The following is a 13,360-nucleotide window of genomic DNA, read 5'->3' as shown; positions in this document are numbered from 1 at the left end:
TGAGTTTTTTTAAGGAAGGGAAGCCCTGTTTTGGGGGGTTTAGGTCAAACTTGTTGAGCTTCTTTTAGGAGGGAGGGAGGCCCATTTTTGTTTAGGGCTTCAGGTCATAGTTCAGCTTTTTTTAGGGAGGAGGAAAAATTTGGGTGAGCTTTTTTTAGGGGTGCCAGTGATCTAGCAGTGATCTACCACAGACATCCAGTGATCTACTGGTAGATCACAATCTACCTGTTGGACGTGCCTGCTGTAAATCAAGCAGAGAGAAAGCTGCTTACAAGGCTCCTGTACAGGTGTACCGGTATCTTCCTCTTGCTGCAGAGTTCTAGCATCACAGCGTCACCCAGAGGCACCCACAAATGTGAGTTATCCCTCTCTCTATTTCTTCCTTCCTTTCCTCCCTCTTCCATCCTCAATAAAATACTGGGGGGGGGCAGATAAGCCCCACATAGAAAGCCCATCAACATGGGGGGGGGGGAGGACTCTTTAAAATACAGTATTTGCGAGTAATTTCTTTGGGGGGGGGAGGCACCTAGGCCTCTAGGAGTTGGCTGCTATGCCTAGGACAATTCAAGAAAGCAGAATCATGCATATGCTATGGTAATATATCAATAGAATCATGGAATTGTAGTCGGAAGGGACCACAAGGGCCATCTAGTCCAACCCCCTGCAATGCAGGATTTTTCCCCCAAGGTGGGGCTTGAACCCACAACATGGTTGAAATATTATGCTGATATGCAGCAACGCCTCGGAGCTGTCGTGACTGCGGCCGTGCCTTCCCTCGCCCTCACCCGCCCTGCCACCCCCTCTCGCCTGCCCGACCCTCCCATCCTCTTGCTGCAGAGTTCCAGCTTCACAGCATCACCCAGAGGCACCCACAAATATGAGTTATCCCTCTCTCTATTTCTTCCTTCCTTCCCTCCCTCTTCCATTCTTAATAAAATATGGGGGGGCAGATAAGCCCCACATAGAAAGCCCATCAACATGGGGGGGATGACTCTTTCACATACGGTATTTACTAGTATTTTTTTGGGGGGGGAGGCACCTAGGCCTCTAGGAGTTGGCTGCTATGCCTAGGAGTATGACAATTCAAGAAAGCAGAATGATGCATATGCTATGGCAATATATCAATAGAATCATAGAATTGTAGTCGGAAGGGACCACAAGGGTCATCTAGTCCAACCCCCTGCAATGCAGGGATTTTTTCCTAAGGTGGGGCTTGAACCCACAACATGGTTGAAATATTATGCTGATATGCAGCAACGCCTCGGAGCCGTCGTGACTGCGGCCGTACCTTGCCTTGCCCTCGCCCACCCTGTCACCCCCTCTTGCCTGCCCGACCCTCCCGTCCTCTCCAGCCAAGCAGGGTAGCCGCCGCCGTTGCCAGCCCCAGAAGCACAAGGTGGCCGCTGCCGCCGCTGCCGCCACCACGATGTCGTCAGGCCAGCTGGCCCTGTAGCCCCGCCCACGTTCCCACTTTGTGGCCCCGCCCCTGAATGATCATGTCTTGCCCCCCCCTAGTTTTGATCCTGGCTACGCCCTTGCAGGGATTTGAACCGCCGACCTTCTGATCAGCAAGCCCTAGGCTCAGTGGTTTAGCCCACAGCACCACCTGGGTCCCCCCTAATGTATATATATATATATATAAATGTAAACAAAGACTGTAAATGAATGTGAATTGAATTGAATTTCTCCCCACTCCCTTTCCCGGATCAAAGCAGTTTATCAATGAAATGTGTGGTGTGGCAGGAGGAAAGTGACTTTTAACTGGGAGGCCAAAGCCCAGAGAGTCCAAGGTTAAAGCAGGGGGCGGGTGTTGTTTGGCTCAGGAGGACTACCTAGCTGGGTAAGAGTCCCTGTGTTCTTCTCTCTGTGAGAGCTGCCAGTCACTGCAGGCTGGTGGGGAGGCCAAATGACAGCAGGCCGCACCTTTGCAACACCCCTCCTCCTAGGATGCCAACTTTGCCTCTGCTCTCCCACCTTACCTTGAGCTGCAGTTTCGTGTACGGACACCGATCCCATGATAATGCTTATCACATCTGCCACTGATTACCATAGCTGCCAAGTTTCCCCTTTTCTCGTGAGGAAGCCTATTCAGCATAAGGGAAAATCCCTTAAAAAAAGGGATAACTTGGCAGCTATGCTGATTACTGCACATTGACCTGCTGTTCAAGCAGGAGGAGATAGCACAGCTGATCTCTGGGTTTTTGCTACACACACACCCTTCCTTGGCAGTCCAAAATGTAGGCTGCAACAATCGGCAAGCAAAACTCTTGCGATATTCTGCAAAGCGATGCAAGAGAGGCTGTGTGGTATAGTGGTTAGAGTGTCAGACTAGGATCCGGATGGCCAGAGTTCAAATCCCCACTCAGCCATGTGTAGCTCACTGGGTGGTGACCTTGGGAAGATTTCTGGCTTTTGCAACCTATGCCTACCTCACAGTGTTGTTTTGGGGATGGAATGAGGAGGGAGAGAACCATGTACGCCATCTGGAGCTCCTGGGAGGAAAAAAAAGGCAGAATATGAGTGCAATAAAATGTAAATATAAGTAGTTATCCAGATGCATTTCAAGTAGGAATTAGATTTCTTACCTGGTCCCAGGGTGGGTTACAACAATATAAAAAGACAACATTAAAATCAGTTAAAACACATTTTATACCTCTGGCCCTATTGATCTCTGTATATACATTTGTTAGTACCACCTTATTATTCTGATCTAAATTGTTTCAACCGATTTCAATATAGCATTATTTTACATTTTTTTGTGACTCACCCAGGGACCCAATTTTGAAGGGTGCACAATAAACCAAACAAAATATTAATTCAATTGCCTTCCGGGTGCAATTGAACTACAACTTCCATCGCCTCTGGCTATTAACCATTCAGAATATGAGCAGCCTGCTGGATCAGGCCAATGGCCCCATCATGGTTCAGAAAAGGGCAGCCCATTAAATGTTCAAGGGGTTGGAGCCACTCCCCTATGAGGAAAGACTGCCGTGTTTGGGGCTTTTCAGTTTGGAACAAAAGGCAAGGAAGGGGTGAGACAACAGAAGTTCACAAAATGCAGAATGGAGAGCATGGTTAAAGGAATGTTTATCTGCCTCCCTTGTAACCCTAGAAGTGAACTCGTGGACATCACATGAAGCTGAACGCTGGCAGATTCCATGCAGATCCAAGAAAGGACTTATTCATGCAGCACAGTTAACCTACGGAACTCACCGCCACAGGACGCAGCGAAGGCCGCCAACTTGCATAACTTCAAAAGAGCAATGGACAAATTCACGGACGGTTAATGGCTACTAGCCATGATGACTATGCTCTGCCCCCACAGTCAGAGGCAGCCTAGCTTCTGAATCCCAGTTGCTGGAAACCACAGGAGGGAAAGACCTGTGCTCTTGTGCTCGGGTCCTCCTTGAAGGTTTTCGCATTGAGCCATCTGGTTGTCCGCTGTGATGCTGGACCAGATGGGCTGTTGTTGGCCTGATCCAGCCCCCTCTCCTGATGCTCTTGTCCACCTACCAAAGAACAAGGCCATGCTCCTTCTTTACCCGGTCAGTTGGCAACCCTGCCATCTCTTCCCCCTTCCTGTGCGTGCCTGCACTTAGAGAGCACCCCATAGCTTCACAGAGCATGAAAGGCCAGGCCTCAGCTGCAGCCCCACGCCCACCATCTATGATGCGCAAGCAGGCCTGGCTCTAGGGGTAGTCTCGGTGGCGCGGGGTGCCAGGGCGCCGGGACGGCAGGTGGGCGCTGCGCGGTGAAGCCCTGCGGAAGCCGTGCTGCGCGCTGTGCCCGCCCAGTAGGGCGGGGGTGCCAGAGCGATCTCCGCGCCACGGTGCCATGGCGCCTGACCTGCTTGAGACAGCCCTATGCGCAAGTGCCAGGGCTGCATTTGGTTTGATGATAATAAAAAAATTATTATGAAGCTGTGACATTCTGCTGGTTAAGAGAATGGTTTACTCTAGAAGATACAGATCTCTTGGACTTAGAAGGTTTTGACAATGTGTTTGGTTGGCATGCTTATGTATGGTATGATAAGATAAAGGCTCACAGAGGGTTCAAAAATCATATGATTAGAAAATCATTGTTTAATGTATGGATTATGTATAAAGATTTGCTGGAAAGGTTTGATGAGGCCCTAAGCTACTGAAGGCAATCGCCCCCTTTATATGTCCAGCTGTCCAACAACAAATTGTCGCTGTTTTTTGTGTTGAATGTATGCTACGGTATATGGTAATTTATGGACCTAATAGGTATCTAAAGCCATTTGCACATGTTGCCATGCAACCAGTCCAAGTAGAATATAGGCACCCTATACTGTATATAGAAAGGAACAAACCAGTGATATTTTAGGGAGCAGGCTAGCAGGCGGGGGCCATTACTCACATCATAGGAGCATGCACAACACAAAACACTGTTGCTGTATGTAGGTTTTTTATTTTATTTGTTTTTTACCTTATATTTTGGAAGTGTACATCCAGGTGTGTTTTTTCTTTAAATTTTTTTGCCCCCCCCCCAGAGAGTGGGGCCCTAAGCTACATCTTGTTTAGCTTATACGCAAATCCGGCACTGGCCGGGTGCGCAGAAAAGAGACCCGCGCCCGCGCAGCTCGCAAAGAGGCACGTCCCCTTTAAAGGCCGGGCCGGGGCGTGGCTTGGGAGCCTGGCAGAGCCCGGCTGGCCATGAAAGCCCTCGGAGCGGAGCACCGGCTCGGCATTCGCCGGTTGGATCAGCTGCAGCAGCGCGGGCCACCATGAGCGGGTACGTTGGCGACCTCAGCGCCAAGCAGGAGGAGGCGCTGGCCAAGGTAAGGAGAAGAGATGACCGAGAGGACTAGGCGCATGAAGCTCGTCCATCCATTCTTTCTCCGCGTTGTTGTGTTTACTTCACTCAGTTCTTAGGGGGCTGGCTCAGTCAGATCCCCCAATTCTGAGCCCAGCGTAGACCCATTTCTTAAGAAGGAAAGCACACGTAAGCAGTAGCCATGGGGGCTGATTCTCTCCCCCCCACACCCCCGCGCCCTGATTTGACTTATCCGGTTTCGAGTATCCCGCCCCCGTCCTTGGTGCTGCAAAAGACGCCCTGCGATCTCCAGGGATAACACTGCCCACTTCCCTTGAGCCCAGGAGGTGTCATGTAGCCTGGCTCCGTGGAAATGTTTACTCAGAAGTCGCCGCCGCCGCCCTCCTTTGATTTCTAAGGGAGGGGTTTCATGGGCGTAGCCAGGGGGGCAGGGAGGGGTAGCTGCCTCCCGCTAAAATCAAGTAAAAAAAAATTACTTAACTAAAAGTAGAAATTGTAAGAAGATCTTGACAGGTTTTTCCTGAGCACTTGGGGTCAAAAGAAAGTTATTTTCAACAACTGCTGTTGAAACGTTTCAGTCCGAACCTGCTAGACAGAGCCAGGCAGAGGATGGACAGGTGCCCCACATTAGTCCTGGCCACCTGCCCCCCCCCTAACATAAATCCTGGCAATGCCCATTTTGGGGGGGCTATGCACGTGCAGGGTTGGAGTGTTTTTTTTGGGGGGGGGAACCTCTGCAATCATCCTGACCAGTCTACCTTGCAAGGTTGTCGTGTGGTTGTTCTTTGTCTCCTTCCCTTTTCTCTCTCGCCTCCTCTGACCCCTATTTCCCTAAGAGGTAAACAGTGGGTCATGATAGCAAGCGAGATCTCTCTCTGGCACATACCTCAAAGCTCTTCAGCAATGCCTGCGCAGGTGAGAGACTTTCCCTGGGGGTTAAGTACAGGGCAGCTTAACCAGCGTCCAAGTGGGTAACTTACATAAGGTTGGCCGGGCCAGGCCAAAGGTCCGTCTAACTAATCCCATGTTTTGCGTCCCAGTAGGTGCCAGGCGTCAGGGGACCCAGGTGGCGCTGTGGGTTAAACCACAGAGCCTAGGGCTTGCTGATCAGAAGGTCGGCGGTTCGAATCCCTGCAACGGGGTGAGCTCCCGTTGCTCGGTCCCAGCTCCTGCCCACCTAGCAGTTCGAAAGCACATCAAAGTGCAAGTAGATAAATAAGGACCGCTCCTGCGGGAAGGTAAACGGCGTTTCCGTGTGCTGCTCTGGTTTGCCAGAAGCAGCTTTGTCATGCTGGCCACATGACCTGGAAGCTATACGCCGGCTCCCTCGGCCTATAGAGCGAGATGAGCGCCGCAACCCCAAAGTCGGTCACGACTGGACCTAATGGTCAGGGGTCCCTTTACCTTTTTTAGGTGCCAGGCAGTGAATTTCTGGGGAAGTTTGTCAGCAGGGGAGGAAATCACAGCATCTCCTGTCCCCCTCGCTTCCCACTAGTGGTTCGCACCCCCAGCACCTGAGACTTAGAGGTGCAAGTAAGTCCTGCCACAAATGGCACTCCTCTTCAGGCCTCCATCAACTGTTAAAAGAAGCCTTGTTTGGGGTCCCCTTGCCTGCTATGTTCAACTGCAGGCTAGCTCATTTTGCCCAGCTTCTAGTTCCTCTGCACCAGTGGTTTTCAAAGCGGGTGATATGACCCCCATTTCATTTCTACTATGAAAGCTTCGGGACCCTGGAGGCGTCCCAGAAGTGACTTTCAGCCACATGGTTTTTTAAAAAACTGCTTTGAAAAGTGCATCCTGCATGTAAATAACATTTCCCTAATTTTTACACACACACCATAACTCAAAAACTATCCAGCATAGGATTTTTTTATTCACACCAGTATCTCCGACATGTGAGATAATCCAGTATGGCGATTTTAATCAAAATCTGACATGTAGTAGTTAATTTAAAAAATAAATTGTGGTGATCTGTCATGGAAGAACCCTTCTGAAGAAGATAATGGTAGTCACTCAGACCTCGCTGCTGGTGGCAAAGGGGCCTCTCCGTAACAGTTCAGGGCCCCCCAAATGTAGGTCCACCACTGCTGCCACCTGGTGGGGTCACCTTGTGCAAGAAACTGGCAGGAGGAGGAGGCGAGAATTTTTATCAGACTTGCTGGATTCCCTGGCCCAATTCATCATGTTTCTTGAATTAATTAATTAAACTAAATAGTTTCCATTGGATTTTGATTATTGCAATACGGTCTTTCTTAGTGGGTGAGCTAGGGGACACTGGGGATGAGTTTAAAGAACCTGGGGGGGGCAGCCTGAAAAAAGTAGCCTGCTCTAGAACCCCCTTACCTGACTCCACTTTTTTCTGCTTGTGTAAGCTCAGAGGTCCTTTGCTGGACAATTTTGGGATTCTAAAAACAGAGGGGATCCTCCATGTTAATTTGCAAACTTGTGTACATTTGTGTCCTGGTTTGGATGCAAGAAGAGTCCCCTTTGTATATACTGTAGAAGCTTCTACCTTATTTTGGGACGGTCCTGTTTTTTTTGCTTCCGATGTGATCGGCACTCAGCTGCCTGAGTTTGCTCTTAGAGGGACAAAATGGACAGTGCAACGAAATGTTGCAATCTATTCTTACCTTTCCCCAGAACTTAGTGCTCCTATTCAGGGTGCAAACCAGCCAGTTCTCCTCCAGCAGGCTTAAAGTTTTGCGCAAGAAGCTCGGCTAGGTCCTCCTCACTCGAGTGTCTCTTAATTGCTTCTCCACTTTTGCAAACTCTTCAGGTCGCTCCCTCTTTTGTTTCTCAATGGCCTCGTTTTTTTTCATCAACATCTCCAGCTGGCACTCACCACCTGAATATGCTATTGGAGTGAATTAAGGTGATTCTGCCTGTGTGAACACAGAGTTTTGGCTCTGCTGTTGTGCTCCTGGCTAATTGACCTCTTGGCCCTGCAAATCTGCATCCTTCAGTTGTTTTAAACCTAGTGCCTGTTGCCATATCTTCTGGCTGCAAATTTTGCAAACCGTATCTATTGTTTTGTTTTTATTTATTGTTTCCTCTCCCCCCCCCCCAAAAAGCAAATCCCCTTCCTAGGAACATAAGAAGATGCCAAGCCAGACCATTCATCCATCCAGCTCAGTATTGTCTGCACTGACTGGCAACAGCTCTCCGAGGTTTCAGGCAAGGGATACTCCCTGTTCTTCCTGGTAATGCCAGGGATTGAACTTTGGGACCTTGTTCTGCCTCTGTGTTATGATCCTTCCCTTAATTCACAGGAACCCAGGAAGCTGTGTTCTACTGAGTTCATCTAGCTCAGTATTGCTGCACTGACTGGCAGTGACTCTCTCTAGGGCGGGCATCCCCAAACTGTGGCCCTCCAGATGTTTTGGCCTACAACTCTCATGACTCCTAGCTAACAGGACCATTGGTCAGGGATGATGTCCAAAACATCTGGAGGGCCGAAGTTTGGGGATGCCTGCTCTAGGGTGTCAGGCAGAGGACCTTCCTGGAGATGCTGAGGATTGAACCTGGGACCTTCTGCATGCAAAGCAGCTGCTCTGCCACTGAGCTATGGCCCTTCCCCAAATAATTCTGGTCTTGAAGTTTGGTCTTTTCCACTGATGCTGCACCTTTGATCAGTTGTATAAAGGCTGCAGATTTTGTAAAAAAATAAAAATGCACGTGCATAAGGAGAGCAGGCTGAATGATGATCTCTAGTCTGGCACCTGTTTCCCATAAAAAGCATGGTGTATCGTCACAGATGTCCTCTTGAGAAACTCACTTGGCAGGACATGAAGGCAATAGCTTTCGTTGGCACCTGGCGTCCTTCGGACCTGCAGAAACATTTCCTACAGCAAAGGTTTACTGGTAGAGCAAGCGCTTTGCATTCAGAAAGTCCGAGGTCCAGTCCTTGGCAGAGCCACTGCCAGAGAGAGTAGATAGACAGTAATGATTCAGATGGACCAATGGTCTGACTCAGTCCAAGGATGCTAAACCAGATGGGCCATTGGCCTGATCCAGCATGCTCTTCTTATTTTCTGAAGAGGATGGCTTTTAAACACTGCTCAAGTAGGCTGTGTTTAAAGTCGCATCCACACTGCACACTGGTTCCCCCGTGGAATTCTGGGAGCTGTAGTTGACTCCTTGCGGAGCTAGTATTCCTAGCGCCAGTAAACTACACTTCCCAGGATTCCTTGTGGGACATCATTTGTATGCTGTATATATGTGGTCTTGGTTTGGGTGTGGGCCTTTTTATTTATTGTATTTAGTTATTAAAAATGTTTCCCTACCGCTGCATCATAAAAAATATATCACAGCGATTTACAACAATATAAAAACATGAAACCAAGCTTATAAAGTTACAAAGACGTTAAAAGCAAGAAATGAATTAAAACCAAATATCAACAGGCCAACGTAGGGGGACGTTGTGAATAGACCTGATGGCAGAGGCTTGCACAGAACTGAGCCAATGGCACTCCATTGACCCACCCTGTGGCATTTTTTAAATAAATAAATAAATAGGGGTTTGGGGCTTAGAATTTCTTTTTATGCTAGGTGGTCTCTCATACTTAGATTGCTCAGCTACTAAGTAGGAAAGCATCTCAAAAAAACTGTAAAAAAGAATAATCATGTATGTTCAATGAACATGGAAAAATACAGATATAGCCAACTCACGGGAAGCTTGAAGGCAACAGGAATTTTAAGGCTGAAAACTTTCCCTTGTCTAGGGCAACTTTCACCACCCAGGTGACCTCCAGATCTTTTGGATTACTACACTCCCCAGCCCGTGGTGGCCCAAAACATTTGCCCCAAGGAGCAAGCCCTACTGAAAACAATGGAATTTACTTCCAAGTAACTAATAGGCTTGTACCTATTCTCTCAAATTCTCTTTTTTTTTCTTGTTGTAAGCGTTTCTGTAAATGCAAGGAACAGAGGACCTGGAAAAGGCTATTTTTCTCCCTTAAAGACCCGAAGAGGAAGAAAGTCATTGGGGAAAGGCCAAGACTCCGGGGCATCTGTTGCCATCATCTGCAGAGAGGCGTAAAGCCTTGCAGTCTTTGCCCTGGAAAACACAGGCAGCCACCCTGGACCAAATCAGGTCATTGGTCCATCTAGCCATCATGGCTAGTAGCCATCGATAGCCCTCTCCTCCATGATTTTGTCCAACCCTCTTTTAAAGCCATCGCTGCTTCCTGCAGGAGTGAGTTCCATAGTTTATGTGATGCATGAAGAAGTCTGTCCTGAATGTGTGGCACAATGGGTCAGCGTGTCTGTCTGTTAACCAGAAGGTTGGTGGTTCGAGCCCACCTAGAGATGGCTGTGGGCAGGATTCCAGCATCGCAAAGGGGTGGACCGGGTCTGTTCCAACACTATGCTTCTATGATTCCAGCATCAGTGGGCGTCTTACAATGGGAGCACAGCCAGCCAGTACGCACATAGGAAGCTGCCTTATACTGAGTCAGACGATTGGTCCGTCTAGCTCAGTAGCGTGTGCTCTGACTGGCAGAGGCTCTCCAGGGTTTGGGGTAAGGAGCCTCTCTCCTTGCCCTGCCCGGAGATAACCTTGGCGATTGAATCTGGGACAGATGCTCTAACCACGGAGCCAAAGCTCTCCCCCAACGCTTTGGAAGATGGAAAATGTTTATGACTGACACTGGGGAAAATAGTAAGTGATGGTCCCAAGCGGGTAGCTTGTGAGACAGCATTTCACAGAATGTGTACCACTACAAAGTGGGTCTTGCTCTGCCCTGAAAGGTTGCATAATAATAATAATAATAATAATAATAATAATAATAATAATAATAATAATAATATGACCCAGCCACTTTGGGCAGTTCCCAACAAAAGATTAAAAACACAAAAAATCATCAACCATTAAAATCTTCCCTGAACAGGGCTGCCTCCAGATTTCTAGACACAAAGTTTATTGGATTGGCTTCAAAGAGCGGAGGACGAACAATTGCAGTAGTAATTAAAAACAGATTAATTGCTCTCTCTTTTGTAGGCCTCGAACAAGTTCAGGAAGACTCGTGCAACATTCTCATGCATTCTTTTGCATAATTGGCAATGCTCAGCTTGCATTTCTGAAATAACAAAGAGTCTTGTGGCAGCAGGTTTGATTTATTAACGCAACTCCCCACTTTTTCTTTTTCTTTTTTTTTTAAATGATCTCCTGCAACGCTTAAACAGACGAGGGCAGGTTCCCTTCGCCACCAGGCTGCAATCGATGCATCGCTCTGCGGGGTGTTCCACAGGGTGGAGGAGCTGGCACTTTTGCCAGGGGAATGTGGTTGCTTGGAGACTGGCAGAAGGGGTGGCATACAGAGTGCTGCATTCACGAGGTTTGGGCACTGGGGAAACTGCACAGGCTCTTTTCACGGTGCTCGGTATTTTGCGGCCATAGTGAATTCAGAACTTAGAACGGGCACTCCTTGCTTCGCTTACACTCACCTTTGTCAAGCCCCTTTTCTACCTGGGAGGTTCGGACTCGTAGAGGCCAGAAAGTAAGCCAGGAAGTGCTCAATTCAAGCCTTGCTCAGGCTAGGCATTATCCTCCCAACCTCAGTATTCCCATCTGCAGTATGGGGATAACGATATGACATTTTACTTTCTTTGCCAAAACTGTTTGCACATTCATATCCCATGTATCTGGAATCCCCAATGTTACAATGTCGGGGGGACGGGACGCTGCTTTTTTGGACTGTTTCTTTATGGGGGTAGGTGATTTGCCTGTTCTAATATTATCAGTTTTTCTTCTGTGAAATGGGTGTTTTCTGGTATCCACAACAATTTCCTTAGGTTTCCAAATGTGCCACATGTTGTGACGTGGGGTTTGTGATTTCAGCTCTCTTGACAAAACATGCTGGAGACAGTTCTCTAGTAACAGCTCTTTATTAAAGTGAACAAGACTGAAGACTGAGGAGAGGAAAGCTACATTTATAGGGACAGGGGACTAGCTAGGAAGGGATACATTTTGGAGGGAACAATATCAAGCAATCACAGTGCTGCCTTTTGGAGGAAACCAATAAGACAGAGGATCCAAATACAGCAGCTTAAATGAACCAATAGTAGCTGTACCCTCTGGAACCAAAAGGCAGTTACTTTATCCTAATGCAAATACAGACAATAATAATACAGATATAAAATCCTTTGACTCAATACACAACACCCCTCCCCCCCTAGTGAGCACAGCAGACGTAATCCCTCAGGTACTGTGGGGTCCTACAACTTCTACCTGATCTCCTGACAACAGGTGTTGCAGGTTCTGGATTGGGTGTTACCTGTGGTGGAGGGGCTGCTATAGGGGTTTCATCAGGAACAGATGGAGTCCCAGACATCTCAGGGTCCCCGACCTGTACCTCGTCATCATGAGGACTAGCAGACCCTGGTTCATTTGCTGAAGCCCCTGGTGACTGTACCTCTGGACCATTTTCACTCTGGTCTTGCAGCTGTGCGTCATTAGCCAGGGATGAATTATCTGACTCCTCCCTGCTGAGCGCCCGGCGCCTCAGCTGATCTATATGTCTCTTCCAAACTTGCCCATTTTCCAAGGTCACATAATAGGACACAGGTCCACTAGCCCGGGTGATCACACCGGCCACCCACCGCGGACCTCGTGAATAGTTCCTCACCCAGACCAGATCTTCAGGGGCGAGATACCTTGTTGTGTCAGTCTCAGCCTGGGGGGTTGCTCTTGAATTACGGTTTGGCATTTTATCTGGGTGGACATAATCCAGCACCGTTACCAGTCTTCTACCTAAGAGCAGCTCGGCTGGCGACTTGCCCGTCGCAGTACACGGCGTCGCATGCTGCAAAAATAACATTCGCGCAATGCGAGCCGACCAGTTACCCTCCATTAAGCGCGCAATGGATTCTTTGGCTGTTCTTACCATGCGCTCAGCCTGCCCATTGGAGGATGGGTGAAAGGGCGCGGATGTGACCCCTCTTATAAAGTTATCAGCCAAGAATGCCCTGAATTCTTGGGATACAAAAGCTGCCCCATTATCTGATACAATGGTCTCAGGTAACCCGTGGGTAGCAAACAGCTGCCTCAACACCTTGATTACGGCAGCTGATGCCATGCTAGGGACCATCACCACTTCTAACCATTTGGAATATGCATCAACGATAACCAAAAAGACCTTCCCTTGGAATGGCCCAGCAAAATCTATGTGCAGCCGGCTCCAGGGAGTCCTGGACTGCTCCCACCAGTGGACTGGTGCTCTGGCCACTTCTGGCCGCACCTCTTGGCATGCCTTGCATGTTCGTACCCATTGTTCTATGTTCTGGTCCATTCCAGGCCACCACACATAACATCGGGCTAGCGACTTCATCCTGACCATTCCCGGGTGTCCCATGTGAAGCGTCTCAAGAACCCTGTTTCTCAGTGGTGCTGGGATTATCACCCTATCTCCCCATAGGAGACAACCCTTATGCATGGACAATTCGTGCTGCCTTGTCGCATAAGGCCTGCATTTTTCTTCATGCGGACCACCTGGCCACCCCCTCCCCACCCAAGTGAGCACACGGGAGAGAACAGCATCTTTCCTAGTTTTCTCAGCTATATCCG

At 48.7% G+C, this 13,360-nt stretch overlaps 1 protein-coding gene across 1 annotated transcript in view; it reads left to right on the top strand.

The window, feature by feature from the left end:
• Positions 1-4,642: 4,642 nt before the first annotated feature.
• SEC14L2 (SEC14 like lipid binding 2) overlaps positions 4,643-13,360 on the top strand; it is a 45,401-nt gene continuing 36,683 nt past the window's right edge. The window contains exon 1 of the mRNA XM_035097769.3: positions 4,643-4,801. Coding sequence (XP_034953660.1) covers positions 4,748-4,801 — 54 coding nt within the window. The 5' untranslated portion in view covers positions 4,643-4,747. The remainder of the gene's footprint in view (positions 4,802-13,360) is intronic.

Source organism: Zootoca vivipara, chromosome 16, assembly GCF_965207765.1.
Source record: "Zootoca vivipara chromosome 16, rZooViv2.hap1.1, whole genome shotgun sequence".
Classification (NCBI taxonomy): Eukaryota; Metazoa; Chordata; class Lepidosauria; order Squamata; family Lacertidae; genus Zootoca; species Zootoca vivipara.
The sequence above is the reverse complement of the archived record's forward strand: the minus strand, read 5'-3'. Positions and strand labels throughout refer to the sequence as shown.